The sequence below is a fragment of the Chlamydotis macqueenii genome, chromosome 3, assembly GCF_036417535.1.
Source record: "Chlamydotis macqueenii isolate bChlMac1 chromosome 3, bChlMac1.mat, whole genome shotgun sequence".
In the NCBI taxonomy this organism is placed as follows: domain Eukaryota; kingdom Metazoa; phylum Chordata; class Aves; order Otidiformes; family Otididae; genus Chlamydotis; species Chlamydotis macqueenii.
In genome coordinates, this window is record NC_141558.1 from 83436646 (window position 1) to 83453165 (window position 16520).

At 46.9% G+C, this 16520-nt stretch overlaps 1 protein-coding gene across 2 annotated transcripts in view; it reads left to right on the forward strand.

Annotated features, from left to right (window-relative positions):
- Positions 1-12941, forward strand: part of TTC7A (tetratricopeptide repeat domain 7A) — a 180021-nt gene extending 167080 nt beyond the window's left edge. For both annotated transcript variants that reach the window (XM_086745752.1, XM_086745749.1), the window contains one exon: positions 7313-12941. In XM_086745752.1, the coding sequence (XP_086601878.1) occupies positions 7313-7534 (222 nt within the window). In that variant the 3' untranslated portion in view covers positions 7535-12941. The remainder of the gene's footprint in view (positions 1-7312) is intronic.
- The last annotated feature ends 3579 nt before the right edge of the window (positions 12942-16520 follow it).

Consider the following 16520-nt stretch of genomic DNA (forward strand, 5'->3'; position numbering starts at 1 on the left):
TTATGAGCTAACAACCTTTAAGGAGGTTTTGTCAAACGCTAAGGAAATAAAGGCACAGATCAAAAATTTCATGACCTTCTGAAGTGTGACTTCAAGTGGGGCTTCTGCTCACATTCTTTATTAGTTGAAATTGAAAACAAGTCACTTTTTTGCTCATCTAACTTGTATTGAAATATGCCTCTCCTATTCTAAAACAAAAATAGCCTCACTCAAGTATCAGTTACTAAGTATCACATCACTGAAGGCGAGAGAGTCCAGCCTACTGTCACTATAGAAGTGGTGTGCGTTTTGTTTGTTTTGCATGCGGACAAGGTCAAAAATACCTTTGAAAAAGCTTCCCATACGCATCCCCCTTTCCCCTGAAATTAAAAAAAAATAATAATTCAGGACTCCAGCTGCCAGCAAAAGGCACCCTAAACCAGCAAACCGAATTTGCTGTCTCCCCTCTGCCTTCGTGCCCATGTGCCAGTGTTGCTGTGCCGCAGCCCTTCGCCTCAGATGGATTCCTTCCAGTGCTTTCAGCGCCGTCTTTTACAGTCTGGCTTGAAAGCCCGACCTTCACTATTCTGCCTCTGTTTACAAGAACTGAAGTACATTTTCAGACCTAAAGAAGAAAATTAAATTAATCTGCACAAGTTACCCTCAGACCTACAGCTCTGTTAATGCCATCCGCACGTGAAATGCCTGTGTGTGGCTAGTACAGGCCTGCTGCAAGGCCTAGCGACACGCTGCCCACAGGAGCTCAAAGGCAAAATGTTTCCTGCACACTTTTTGGTTTGGTTTGGTTTTTTTTTTACTATTTATAATATAGCCTGTCCTCATTGCTCCTTAGGGCCTGACTCAGTACCAACAACACTGACAGAGAAGACCATACTTAGCGGTACTCACCATCTTTGGGAGTAAAATAACCGGGCAAAACCAAAAGTGCCAGCGCTAGCCAGGAGGTGGCAGACAAGCAAGGCCACCTCATGCACTGGTTTCTGCATTAATTTGGCAAAACCACAAATACAAACCAAGGAAAGACAACAAAGCTCAGCCCCACCCTCCATCTTCAGGAATAAGAGGATGAAACCCTTAATCACATTCCTATATTTATACTAATTGCTCATCTTCCTGAGATCTGACTTTATGAAATTATGCATGCGCACCAAGCAGATGAGTTTCCATAGAAACTCAGGAACTGAACTTTCATTAGAAAAATCTTTTAAAAAAATATCTTCCAGATAAAAATGCAAATTGCCTGTCAGTGGGTGGCTTTCTGAATTTATATATATTTTTTTTCTTTTTGCACTGTAGGCAGATTCCAGCTGGACCTACATAGCAACAACATGCAGGCATTGTTTATAGCAAGCCAGACTCCATGGGGAAATAAGAAATTCAGTAGCAAGGAGAAGCTCTCAAGTGCACATACCTCAGGGAAACAAAAACTGAAGTGCTCAGTGCTGCGTCTTTGTGAGGCTTGTGGATTGTGCAGCCTCCAGCTCTGACAAAATGTGTGTGGTTTGCAAGGAGTGGGGTGAGGAGGCAGGGAGAGAGGAAACCCAAAGCAAGAAACTCTCCTGCACACAGAATTAATGTTGTTCAACCTGTCCTTTAAATGTCCAGCAGCATATTTCTGCCGGTTCAGTTAAGCCTCACTGGAAAGGCTGACACCATCTGTCACAGCTCACTCTGGGTGAAGGAGTAGTCTCAGCACTGGGATTTGGGAACATTGGCAAGGCCTGGACTGGAGGGTGGGTTGGCCATACCCCAACCTCCACTTGGGCTGAGGCCTGAAGCCCAGCATCTTTTGTCTGCACCACATGGAAATCCAGGCACATGGGCAAGAAGCGGCCACGGGGCAGTTCTGGGTCAGAACAAGAGGGAAGCAAGATGGTGGGCACACCTGGGAAGGGCCCTGGACCTGGGCAGCCTTTGGCAGCCTTTGGCAGCCTACATGTAAGCAAGGAGGAAGGGGGAAATCTTTAACTCCTTTAGCAGATGTTTTCTCCTGTGTTTCTCCCCAAAAACATATAGCAGTTTTGCACTCATGCAGTGCACTGAAGGATCAACAGGAGACTTTTCCTTGGTTTGGGGGACCCCGAAATCACCCTTTCTGAGGGTTCACAGATGCTTTTTCAGCTACACTGGAATGCTCACAACACTGAGTGCTGACGAGCAAATGTTCACGTGGGCTGCACTTACTGGTGGGCTATGCTTCAGCATCTCTCCCAAATGCAGATGGTATGTGGGGTTTGCATACAGCCTCCTCCCAGTGCTGCAGAACAGCTGCAGGGACCATGAGATGCAAAGCTCTGTCCTCCTCAAGCGCAGGCAAAATGAAATGCAGCAGCTCCACACTGAGAAGCCACGGGGGGAGAGGCCATGCCAACCTCTGGTCCTTGACCAACAAGGGTGCTGGGGCCGACAAGGGAGCTGTGCTGCACAAGCAGTTTACGATGAGGCGGATTTCACTGCAGCATTGTTGAGAGGCGCGAGATGTCACCCGGGAAGGGAATTCCCCTCCTCATTGGAGAGGGATGACAGGCAGCAGCTGCAGGGGCACGCTGGCCCCTGTGCCTCTGGGGCCAGCAGCCCTCCCAGAGCATCGAGAGGCTTGATGCTGCTTAGTGTCAGGGTGAGGACAGTGATGGGTCCCCGGCCACCAGAGAGCACAATTGGCTCTGCTGGGTCAGCGCAACAGGAAGAGTTTTTAGGAAGAGTGGTTTTGTGGTTGAGGACAAATGAGCTGAGATAGCTCCCGTCTATTCTTGGCTCAGCAGCAGATTTGCTATGGCCACGCTACTTGCCCTTTCTGTGCCTCATTATCCCTGTCAAGCGGGTGACTCAAATTGTAATTGCACAAATTCCTTCCAGTCTGTCATTACATGCCTGTGGCCGTCTCCGGGCAGCTACCTCCAAAGGAACCAGCTTCTCCCATTGGGGTACCTCTGTGCCACCTGTGCCTGCTCGCAAGGGAATGGTATGATTAGGCCTCATTCCCTCGCCATTTTCTGACAGAGGGAGAAACCTAAAGAAAAAAACATCCCCACTCCATCTTCAGGTGATCACACTTGATACTGGGTTGATTATTCAGGTCAAGATTATGGGCAAGGAAGAGGCAGTTAAACTTTTCATGGTACCACCGATACTTGATTAAATGGGTGTTTCTTAATTTCTCTCTGAAAGTAATGTGTTTTTGTAGGTATTAGTACTATCACTGGCCATAGGGTCTTAGTCATGCTGATGCACCGTGCACCTAATGGCACTTTTGGAAAAGCAAACAAAACAAAGCAAAGGAAAAATCTTCACTACTTCCAAAAGCATCACTGTTCTTTCATCAGAAGTTTACTTGGGTTCTAGTTGTGGGAGATTTCAGGTTTCTTATGTCTTTTCATATCAACTAAAGGCAATTAGACACATTAAAGAGGAAGCTAATGCTTTTCTGTGCATCCACATACTACGTAGTTCCAGAAGAAGCACAAAGTCAGGCTGTCATCTCACTTCCCAGCTCTTCCGCAGATGAGTGCAGGCAGAAGCCCTGCAGAGCTTGGCAGGTGACATGAAAGTGTGGGCTGCTTCTTCCACAAGACCACACCTGGATGGAATTGGTGGGAGGTTCATCCTGGTGTGTGCACCTTCAGGAGGAAGCAGAAAAATGCCACTAATGCGTTGTGGCCTGCAAAGCCCATGTGACCATCTGGGCTCAGTGTGTTTGACTGCTGTACAGTTAAAAGGAGCCTGGCTTGTAGGATGCTTTGTGGGTTCAGACGTGTCCATGCGAGCCCTATAGGAAGACATGTTCTTCCTACCACTTCTTTCATCTTCCCTCTCCTGTTCCTTCCAGATGGTTACACCCACTTGTGTCTTTTCTTACCCTTAGGACAGCTTTTTAAACAAGGTTCCTGCATCCTTCTCCTCCCTCACACTGCTTTAGGCTCTACATTGGAGTGCAAGTAGCAGGAGGGCAGAGGGCCCCATGCTGTTACATACAGCCTGCCCCTAGAAGGCTGGAAGGGGGCTGTGTCCCTCTAGCCCCATTTGTCAGAGGAAAAGTCTTTCTATATAGAATCGTAGAATCATAGAATGGTTAGAGTTGGAAGGGACCTTCAAAGGTCATCTAGTCCAACCCCCCTGCAAGGAGCAGGACATCCCCAACTAGATCAGGTTGCTCAGAGCCCCATCCAGCCTGGCCTTGAACATTTCCAGGGATGGGGCATCCACCACCTCTCTGGGCAACCTGTTCCAGTGTTCTACAACTGGCATTGTAAAAAATTTCTTCCTAATATCCAATCTAAATCTACCTCCCTCTATTTTAAAATCATTACCCCTCGTCCTATCACAACAGGCCCTGCTAAACAGCCTCTCCCCATCTTTCTTGTAGGCCCCCTTGAGGTACTGGAAGACCGCTGTAAGGTCTCCCCGGAGCCTCCTCTTCTCCAGGCTGAACAGCCCCAACCCTCTCAGCCTGTCCTCATAGGAAAGGTGCTCCAGCCCTCTGATCATCTTCGTGGCCCTCCTCTGGACCTTCTCTATCTGGTCCATGTCCTTCTTGTGTTGGGGGCTCCAGAACTGGACACAGTACTCCAGGTGGGGTCTCACCAGGGCAGAGTAGAGGGGGAGAATCACCTCCCTCGACCTGCTGGCCACGCTCTTCTTGATGCAGCTCAGGATGCAGTTGGCCTTCTGGGCCACAAGAGCACATTGCCAGCTCATATTGAGCTTCTTGTCCACCAGCACTCCCAAGTCCTTCTCCTCAGGGCTACTCTCGATCCATTCTCCGCCCAGCCTGTATTTGTGCCAGCCTGCCATGACCCAGGTGCAGGACCTTGCACTTGGCCTGGTTGAATTTCATGAGGTTGGCACGGGCCCACCTCTCCAGCCTGTCAAGGTCCCTCTGGACGGCATCCCTCTCTTCCAGCATGTCGACGGCACCACACAGCTTGGTGTCGTCGGCGAACTTGCTGAGGGTGCACTCTATCCCACTGTCCATGTCACCGACAAAGATGTCGAACACGGTCAGGCCTAACACGGACCCCTGAGGGACGCCACTCGTGACCGGTCTCCACTTGGACATTGAGCCGTTGATCACCACTCTCTGAGTGCAGCCATCCAGCCAACTCCTTATCCACCGAGTGGTCCATCCATCAAACCCATGCCTCTCTCGTTTAGAGAGAAGGATGTCGTGCAGGACAGTGTCAAAAGCTTTGCACAAGTCCAGGTAGATGATATCCGTTGCTCGTCCCTTGTCCACCAATGCTGTCACCCCGTCATAGAAGGCCACCAAATTGGTCAGGCACGATCTGCCCTTGGTGAAGGCATGTTGGCTGTCACCAACCACGTCCTTGCTGTCCATGTGCCTTAGCATGGTTTCCAGGAGAATCTGCTCCATGACCTTGCCAGGCACAGAGGTGAGGCTGACCGGCCTGTAGTTGCCTGGGTCCTCCTTGTTCCCCTTTTTAAAAGTGGGGGTTATGTTCCCACTCTTCCAGTCATCGGGGACCTCACCAGACCGCCACGACTTCTCAAATACAATGGTCAGTGGCTTGGCAACTTCATCCGCCAGTTCCCTCAGGACCTGCAGATGGATCTCATCAGGTCCCATGGACTTGTGCACCTTCAAGTTCCTCAGATGTTCCCGAACCTGCTCTTTCAGTACAGTGGGTGGTTCTTCATCCTCGCAGTCCCTGCTTGTGCCTTCCACAGCTTGGGTGGTGAGACAAGAGCCCTTATCAGTGAAGACTGAGGCAAAAAAATCATTGAGTATGTCAGCCTTCTCCATGTTCCAGGTAACCAGGACACCAGTTTCCTTCCGGAGGGGGCCTACATTCTCCTTGGACTTTCTTTTGTCCCCTACATACCTCTAGAAGCTTTTCTTGTTGCTTTTTATATCCCTGGCCAGATTCAGTTCTGTCAGGGCTTTAGCCTTCCTCACCCGATCCCTGGCCACTCGCACAGCCTCTTTGTAGTCCTCCCAGGCTACCTGTCTCCGTTTCTACCCTCTATAGGCTTTCTTCTTCACTTTCAGTTGGTCCAGGTGCTCCTTACTCATCCACGCCGGCCTCCTGGCCTTTTTGCCCGACTTGTTTTTCATCGGGATGCACTTCTGCTGAGCCTGGAGGAGGTGCTCCTTGAATATAGACCAACTTTCCTGGGCCCCTCTTCCCTCCAGGGCGGCCTCCCATGGCACTTGGCCCATCAGGTCCCTGAAGAGGCCGAAGTCTGCCTTCTTGAAGTCTAGGGCAGAGAGCTTGCCATGTAGTTTCCTTGCTGCCCTGTGGATCTTGAACTCCACCGTGTCATGGTCGCTGCAGCCAAGGCTGTCCTTTAGTTTCACATCCCCCACCAGCCCCTCCCTGTTGGTGAGCACAAGGTCGAGCATGGCACCCCTCCTTGTCGGCTCCTCTATCACCTGCAGGAGGAAGTTATCATCCACACATTCCAGGAACCTCCTGGACTGCCTGTGCCCTGCCATGCTGTCTCTCCAACAGATGTCAGGGTGGTTGAAGTCCCCCATGAGGACCAGGGCTTGTGACTGTGAGGCTGCTCCTACCTGGCTATAGAGCGCCTTGTCTGCTCTGTCCTCCTGGCCAGGCGGACTGTAACAGACCCCCACCATAATGTCCCCTGTCTGTCCCTGTCCTCTAAACTTGACCCATAAGCTCTCTGTCAGCTCGTCCTCCATCCTTCACGCACTCCAGCCGGTTGCTGATGTAGAGAGCGACACCCCCTCCTCATCTCCCCTTCCTGTCCTTTCTAAAAAGCCTATACCCCTCCATGTTGATGCTCCAGTCGTACAAGTCGTCCCACCACGTCTCCGTGATGCCAACAAGGTCGTAGCCCTGCTCGTGTGCACGCATCTCCAGCTCTTCCTGTTTACATGGTCAAGATGCAGGGGCTGAGAGCTGGATGTTCCACATGTGCAAGAGTTCTTTCGATACTCAGTGTAATTGAAGCTGTGTATATTATCCTGGAGATTAGAAGCTAGTGTAACCTACTGAAGGAGAGAGGGGTGCTTAACGGGCCTGTAGCCTTTCTCTATTCAGCACCAGTATACGCTCTTCTAGTAACACGCAGCAGGAGCACTTGCAGAGCTCAATCAGTCTTTGTGTAAATTCTTTTCACAATTGTTTTTTTAAATTATACATCACAATCAAAGAAAGCAGAGCTTAACAGCTGATTAATACTCTTCTCCAGAAACAGGTGGAGATCACCCCATAGGACTCCTGCGCCTGCCCTCATAGATCTCCCCATCTTGCTGGGAGCTCCAGGAGCTCCATTTCTTCCTCTGTTTTGTGCCGTTGTTAACTGCTCATCCCTTGTTTGTTGACAGGGTCTGGTGCTGAGCAAACTTGGGCGGAAAGACCTGGCCCAGAAAGTCCTCAGAGATGCCATCCGGATCCAGACCACCAGTCACAGGGCCTGGAACAGCCTTGGAGAGGTCTTGCAAGCTCAGGGGAAAAACGAAGCAGCCATCGAATGCTTCCTCACTGCTCTGGACCTCGAATCCAGCAGTCCTGTTATCCCATTCACTGTCATACCCAGACAGCTCTGAAACTTTGGCCTGCAGCTAAGCACCTTCATTCTATGGACAGACACCGAAACCAAACAAATGAACAATGAAAAAGCCCAACAGAAAAGTGCCATTGTAACCTGGAACTGGGCAAAATAATTCCAGGACAGGGCTCAGGTCTATACACTTAGCTGAGACAAGCCTAACTGTAGAAGAATTTGCAACAGGCAGAAATAGAGAATGCCTTTTTCTTCACAGGTGCCTGGCTCACCTCCTGCTCAAGTTAATAGCAAGGCTTCTTTCAAAGTGTTGGTTCAAGGTGACTGTCTGTAGAACAGATCATGCTAGGTTACAGCTGTTCTAAGCACTTGCACCTTTCAGTTTTCATTAAAGGTAAAAACCCTAGGCCCTGAGTTAAAGCCCAGACCTGCTCTAAACAGGAGTAAATGCACCAACTAATTTGACCAAGTTGTGCTTAAGCATGTGGCTGCCTCCACACAGATTTGACAGGATAGGAATGACAATTAAACCATATTGACATGCAGTATATGCTGTTTTCAAAATTATTTCAGCTATTTTGATAATTGTTTTTCCTGCCTTGCTCTTATACTGCGTATGCTCACTATATTTAGTGTGGCGTTTGCCTAGACCAATTTAAATTAAAAATACTTCTTTTTCTAAAGCTGCTATTGCAGTATGATTCACAAAAGCAGAAAGACCAAAGACCAAATCAGCTCACACTTGAACTAGTATTAAAACCAGATATGTATCTCCAATTACATATTTATTGAAAGGCCTTACATGAAGCAGCTAATTACAAACTCTGAGTTTCATTCTTATGAATCACCTATTGCATCACTTTTAGTGAGGAATATAGTGACTACCAGTATGTAGTGACTGAACTCTGTGCTTTACTGCATTACCATTCCTGGCACAGAACATTTCCATATCCATCTTTTCATGATATAAAAGATGGCAGCAGTCTTTCAAGTATGCTGAAGGCAGTATGTGTATATGTGAATTACTTCTTTCTTAGAACCAAATCTTTGAATTGTCTGTAGAAATTTCACATTAGAGGTGCAGAGTTGAGCCTTCAGCAGAGCAGATCATTTTACATAGTGTATCAGATGTAAGAGTGATCTCCAGAGGCATCTGAAGAGCTCCTAATCCGCCCAGCCTCCCCACGGCTGGCACGGCTGGCGCGGGGGATGCAGCTGGCATATCCCCTGCTAAGCTGCTCCTTAGCTGTGCTTGACCTCCCCTGGGCCTCGGCAGCGAAGTAGAGCTGTACCGTCCTCTCACACGACACACAAAAGCCAGCCCCGTCCAGACCAGTCCCAAGATGAAGATGATGCGGAAATGAACTTCGGGCACTTTTCTACACAAAAGGTTGAGGCTCGGTGCCCATTTCTGTCCAAAGAAGATTTGTGACTATTTCATAACTGGGTTTGCACTAAAACACAGTTTGTACTATAATTCTGCCCAGTATTGTGATTTGCAACTAGTTCATTCCAGAAATAATAATATCCTCAGGCAATAAATGAGTAGGGGTTATTTCTTAAGGAGCCTGAGGCTCTGGCAGCGGACTTGAAGTCAGCATTGTTTACAATTATTTGGAAATCTGCAGGCTAATGGAGAGGGAGGCTCCTCGCGCTGCTCCCAGACCACACCGTCGCAGAGCTCCTGCCCCACGCCTCCCCTCGAGGCACCCACACCAAGGGAAGTAGGCTGCCCTCAGGTTTCTCTCAGCAGCCTGTTGCACTCCCAGACCAAGATATATATTTTTTTTCCATTACATCTTGCTGGTGCAATAGCCCAGCTCATTCCTCTGTTCACCGAGGGATCTGGAGTGAAAGCAGCCCAGCTATGAAGGGTGCTTGGCCCAGGAGGTCTCTGGCTTTCCAGTGCCACACAGGCACCAAACTGGGCTTTTTAGGCCAGAGTCAGGTTTCCAAGGAGACAGTGTTACCCGGCCACATTTCTCATTTGCAATAGCACCAGCAGCAGAGGAAGGAGTAGGTGTTAAAAGTTCCAGAATTAAATGAGTTTCATGAAGACAGAAAGACGCAGCAGAGACCCATTTTGCTGTCTTTTGCTATGGAGTTGGCTTGCTCTGCGCTGCAGGTGGGAAAAGGGGAAGGGGAGGGGGAGAGACGTTGTTGTTCATGTAATATGTAAATTGTTACCCAGGTGTTTTAAACCCAGTTCCAGTCAGGTGCAATCTGACAATAGACTTAAGTAGAGATATATATATAGATCGATATTATATCCTGGTATTTGTTCGGCTCCATAGTTCCCAGGGTGGGAGCGAGCCTTCTGTGTAGGACACAAAAAAAGAGTCCGTGTGGTCCAACATCACCATTTTGTTGTGCAACATGTACATGCAAAGCACTGCCATAGCAACTTCTGTGTAACGGACCGCTGTTTGAGTACAAACTATGCATCCACCTCTGTGACACAGGAACCGCTTTTCCTGTGTAACAGAGCTGGTTTGTGACCTGGCAGGAGGGTGCCTGTTTCCCAGCAGCAGCTGAGAAGCAAACACTCACAGACCCATTTACTTCTGTGTGGGTAGATTGTAAACAGCCACCAGCCCATCACACGTGTTGCCAGCAGGCGAACTTCTTCTCAGACTCGACACAGCCGTCGTCTTCCTAGGAAAGGAGCAAACGTGCACCAGTGCTTTGAGTGTATCTGCCAGTTCCATGTTGCCAGGGTGGGCCCGTATTTGTCCTGTGCATTAAGGAGTGTTGCTGGCATAAGATTTGCAGTCCTGAGAGTCTCTGCTTCAGACATGGCAAAGAAGTACACAGGTAAATGTCATCAGCATCAATAGGAATTACATGGGTAAGGTATGCATTGCCAGCACAGCTCACCACAGCCCCTCTGTCAGTTGCAGACAAAGTACTTTGCATGCAAACTGGATTCAGTCCTGAGATCTGCTGCGTGCTTCTCAGGGATACAAAGAGCTGTTGGTTGGAGGACTGTTATATTGACCTGAAATGCTCTGTACGGTGCAGGAAAGAGGGCGGTTGTTTCAGACTTGCAAGTATTTTGGGGATTAATCCTCTAGGTACATTTCTTACTAGTGCTCACCAAAACAGAATTGTATTGTGGTATTTATTTAGATAGGAACATCGATAAATCTAATAGATTGACTTCCCTGAGCTCAGTAGGTAATACTTCATTGGGAGCCTGGCATGCTTAATGCTCAGGGTTTGAGACTGAGAGGGTAAGATTTACATCCCATCCCTCATATGGTTATTACAGATGATCATAAGTAATGGAAGTTTGGGGAACAATAAGTGAAATGCCAGTTCTGTGAGTTTTAGCACTGACTTGAGTCCAACAGAGTTTTCTCATTAGTTGTGAAAGAGGAAGAGAAAAAAGGCATCTTTGCCTAAAGGATGCAGGTATACCCAGATTCCTCTCGTTCCACCACAAGGTTATTTTCCTTTGTGTTGGCAGGGTGCATACAAAAGAAAAATAATTAGCTCCTATTTTTCTGTTGCGCAGTAAAGGAATAGTATTTACCATTGCCTTTGACCAACAAGAAGCTTTGTATACTGTAACAAAAATGACTCTGCCTCCAGGATAACAGAAGGAGAAGCACTGCAGGCCCGGGAACAACCCCCCTCCCTGCTTTACCCTGTGTAAACTGTCATTAGCCCCACTGGAGTTGTTGGTATTTATGAGCATTTCCTCCAGCTGAGGATCTGCCCACTGGTGTACTCATTCTGTACAGGGAATACGGCAGAGCTGCCATATTCCTGCGCTGCACGAGTACCCCAGTCCGTTTCTGTTGGTAACAGTTCATGCTGCTGATTATCACAATGCTTCAGAAGTGCTAATTATCTTTTCTTGGTAATGACTAATAAATCCAAATGGAGAACAGTCCTGGAGGATGTTTACTTTAAAATTCACTGGCTGGATACCAAAGTTGGCACAGCACTGACTGCTGCAGTTTGAATTGCAGTTATTTTGTTTAAAAAAAATGTTCCATTTTTGGAGAGTCTTGGTGAAGACAGTTTGGCTAGTTAATATTTGGTTTTAATGACAGCAGAATGAGAAACAATCCTTTTTAGTGAAAAGACGTCACTGCCATGATATTTTTTCAGCCGAACCAACCGAGATTTGGTAGTTGTGATTTGGCCTAGGAGAGGAAGGCTTCCCAGAGCAACTGCGCTGCAGCGATAATTGCCTCTGACAGAATTGTATTGCAGGCATTTTCAACAATTATGCAACAAGCACGTGTAGCTGAGACCTCTCTCCCTTGTGTCAGGTATTTGGTTAAGGAGAGCCAAAGGGACAACTGCACTGCCCATCTGGGTGCCTGCTCTCTCTTGCGAGGTGGCTGCTGTCTCCAGCTGCAGGGTCTGGTTCACCAGCACCCCCTCACTCGTGCTGGTTTGACCAACCCTCTGACCATTCTCTAAGCCTGGCTCCAGGTGATGGTCTCCCTGCTGCTAAGCTGTTGTTCAGTGCTGCAGGATATCAGTGCATGGTTGGATAAAGAATTATGTTCTTAGAAATGAGAAGCTGAAACATCTATCAGTTCGGTGATGCTGGCAGGAGGGGAGGTGACCACTGACCCAGCAGCTGCTGAGATCATTGCTCTGACTTTGCCTGTGATGAACTGGCTCGCACCTTCAGCTCCAGCAAACCAAGGCAGGTTCCCAAGTAACTGGATGCTAAAACATCCAGCTCTTTTCCCCACAGAAACACATGCTGGTCTGTAGCTGAAACCGCTGATAGGGACGCAACACTGCATTGTTGCAGAGCAGCCCGTGGTGGTACAATTAAGAACCTCCCCGAGCCGGTGCACGGAGAGGTGTTCAGCTTCGGCACATACGAGCGTTTCTTACCCGCCACTTGAATACTGTTACCGCGGTTGTCGGAATTGATTTTCCATGTAGCTTAACTTTTTTTGTCGTCGTAAGATGTTTTCACCAGATGAATAAAATTGACCCTGTGGAAAACAAAAAATGCTCCTCTTATTTCCTGCTGGTTTCAGGACTTTTAATATATTCATGCCACAGATACTTCAAGCATTATGAAACAACCGTTTGTTACATTAACTGGAACCTAGTGTGCCTAGCAAGTTACCAGTTGCAGAGGGTATTTTGGCCTGCACCCTGTAGTTCATGGGAAAAACGAGAGTGAGCATGCAAGTGGTGTGCTTTCAGAGGGGAACAGAGCCAGGAAAAAGGAGTAATGTAGCTTCAGATGATTGGATTTATGGAGATTTAAGCGAGCACCAGGCTTTTCTTGTGCTTCTTCCAGTAAAAATAAACAAAGGTAGTGTGAGAAAATAATACCAAGGTAATATGCAAATACTATGCCATCAAGTTCAGGGACTCACCTTATTTTGGCTGCAATGCCATTAATAATCTTTTTGCTACAAACACTTACTCCTGTGGTTATTTGGAAATAAAATGTCTCCATTCAAGAGCTTCCAGAGCATTCTTCACATTTACACATTAGTCTTTTGGGCAAGCTTCAAGAAGGCCTTAAAAAGCCAGCCCCTTAGTTTCATACTCAAATGAGATTAAGGACAAGGTTTTTGAAGAGCATTTCTTCATAACTGTGGCTGCTTTGGTTTACAAGTGTATTCAGTATAACTCAAGCAGAACGAAGTTCCTCTGCAGCAATTACAGAATTAAGTCCTTCAGCTGTTAGTACAAAATCTTAAAAACTGGAAATTGAAGCAAACAAAATACTGACTGACTTTCTCATGATACAACAGAGGGGAAGCAAAGCAGTGGTGTGGGGTTTCTGGGGGTGGGGTGGAAGGAGGGAGAAGGCTGCCATGGTCCCTCTGAGCAGGGGCACAACTGCAGGCATAAAACTGAACCCCAGCAAAACCTGGAGACTTTCAATGGTCAGTCCCCTCTGAGGGAGATCACTCATCTTTCTTCCATCCTAACATTGCCTGTTATCCTCTGTGCATCACATAGATGTTCAATATCTCCTTTCTGTTTAGATGGGAAGAAAATAAGCCTTTTTGCCTCTCATTTTTGCTGGGAGGAGCTCCAGATGGTTTGGGTACTCTCCACCCTTAATTCAGAATCACTTCTTCCCTTGCAGACAACCAAGTTATATTTCAGTGGTAATTTTGACGTGATACTCTTGAAAGGTCATTGAGAATAATTTAATAATTTTTAATAATTTAATATATGTTATATAATTTTTAATTATTGATTCATACCTCCGTTTCTGTCTTTCTGCTGCAGAATGGGTAAAACCAACTGGGATACATACAGTATATTCCTGCCTTGTGTGGAGCCCAGGCATTCAACAGTCTCATAAACAGTAAGGGAAGAGATAAGAAGCGTTGCTGCTGCTGAGATGCTTCCATGACAGTCTCTGGCTGTCAGGTTTTTGCCAAGTCACTAAAGCAGCAGTGTTGACTTTGTGCTTAACCACATCCCTCAGGAGATGTCACATCCAAGTCAGATGTGCCTGAACCAGTCTTTGGAACAAAGAAAAAAATATAACCTACTGATCTTTAAAGACTGGTGTTAGAGAAAGTAGTCCTAGGTAGCACTGGCTTATTCTGTCACCCTTAGCAGCCACTGTAGCATTTAACTGAGCTGTGGCTCAAACTTAGTTTCCGCTGGTATATGGCCTCCAAAATGAAGAGCAACATCTCACAGCAAAAGAGCAATGAAAACTGTCAAATAGGAGACATTTTCCACACTGAAAAGCTCTCACAGAGGCAAACCCCACCTCTACCACCTTTTCTGACAGAAAAGTGCAAAAACCAATCTGAGAGAGTAAGAGCAAACGTAAAGCGGCCCCTTGCCAGCCTCCTGACTGCAAAGCTGGCATAAACAGCCTGAGTTTGCAGTGCCTGGTCCTGTTTCAGAAGGATGGGAGTTCAAGGATATAACAATTTTCTGGTCAGTGGAAGTTAGAGGTGATTTTGTGCTCAGTGTAAATGGCATTGTCTGGCAGAGACAATTAGCAAATGAAGCGCTGCCTCACCAGAGGCGTTGCAGCCTTGGCGTCTCTTCTAGGCTGACCACAAACAGAAATTTGAGATGGTATCTTGGGTTTCCAAAACAGGAAGCTGCTAAATCCAGCAAGCAAGCAATTCATTTCCCCGTTATAATAATGCTGCTCTTATATCTCCTTGGAGGACACCAAAGTGTTTTTCAAAGGTAGCGAGGAAGATGTTTCATCCCTATTTTTCACCAGCTGGAAAACCAAGTCTGCCAGGAGCGGAGCCGAGAGCGGGGAGGGTGTTTTTCTGTGCAGAACTGGTTAAATTACTATGACTCGGTTTTTGTTCCTTTCTGCAGTCTGCCTCCCACCTGTGACTACCATGCCCTAGTCACAGCATGGCACAGTCCTCCTCCAAACCGTCTTTTTTCCAGGTTTCTTCTGTGGAGGAGGAGCTAAGGGAGGTGTCCACTCACTTGTTATATTCATGCAGTATATATGACTTCTTCTGTAAATCAGCAGAGTGGCCCACGTCAGACATATGTTGGTGCAACTACAAGGTACAGGTACCTCTGTACAAGTGATCCAGGTCTGGCATTGGAGTGCTGCTGTGTCAAGGAGATGACTTATCACAACCAAAGCTTTTATTTATTAATTTCTTCTGTTTTCCCGTCATCCCCTCTTGGGTACTTGCAAAGCACTTTCTGTTCAGCGAGCTAACTGAGAAGTAATAAGCTGAAAAAAAAAAATTCTTTCAAGCTACATTCCAAAGAAAAACTTCAGACATTTTCAACTAAATAAAGAGCTGAAAAGAACTTCCAATTAAACAAAATATTGTTCTGACAGTAGTCTTCAAGTAGTATCTTCAGTAACTCAGATTTATATGACCACAAGTTTTGAGGGAATTGCCAGAAGGGAGAGCATTTTGAAACAAAAATTCAAGATGTTTAATCCTGAAACAATCTACACAGAACATTTAAATTTTCCTTTTTGTCTTCCAGCCAGAAACTATTCACCAAAGTTATCTCAAGTTTATATGTGGCTCCAGTTTTCTGGAACTTTGCTTTTCAGCAAATATCATACTTGAAAGGCTTCAGAAGTGTTTTCCAGTCCCACTTTTTGTTCTCATACGTGGCTAATGCTGGAGCTCCCGGTGTGAAAGCATTGTCAAGTGCTTCTGCACAACATTACCAAGCATCGCATCCACAGTCCAGGGAGCACAAGTTGTTTCCTGGAGATTAGTATGAGCTGCTGAGTAACCACCAGCTTACACTGCTCCACACATGCACACACACGAGGTGGGATTGTCCCCCACGCAGTGAACACAGACCAATCCCAAGTACTTTTGTAAATCCTACCTGTGTACACATCTGCAACTCAAGTGATGGGGATTGTAAACATTAGTTCTTAAATACTTTGGGTCTTGCTACAAAACAAGTTTGCTTCTACATGTAGCAAAGCACTAACGAAGTCCTCTAGCCGCAGCGCCGGCAGAGCTCCGCTGCGCTGCGGCGGTGCTTGAGCTGGCTGTGAGGGAGGCTGAGGACCTTGCACGAACTGTGGTTACAGCTTCACATGTGGCCATTTCTGTACGAGCCTGCTGCCAACTTGCTGCTCTCCTGGTAACTACCTACTGCTCAACAGCAGCCTATTGCAGAGCTTTTCAACTTTTTGTGATCCCTAGGAATTTTGCAAGGGATGTCTACATCTGTAAGATTTACTTATGCAGCTTTCTTCACAGAATGTGACCTTTCTGGAAAGGACATGTTTAGAGTCTTGTACTAGTTGGCCACAGACACCCCTGGGATCTCTCGCTCACAGCCTTAAGACTGGGGACTTAGAAGTTTTTTCCTAGATTCTATTACAGCTTCTTAATTAAAAGTCCTCTTTGGGGACCTGAATTGAATTGGAAACCATGGTGATCACTTAGGTCAATCAGCACAGAGATGATTGCATTTGGGAGAGTGAGGTGGAAGATGAGAATGTGTGCATGCTGAAGAGCTTTAAGAAAAAAACAAAAAACTCCAAATATCTGTAAAAACAAGGAGCACACATGTTTTGCAAAAGAACGGTTAGAAGATTC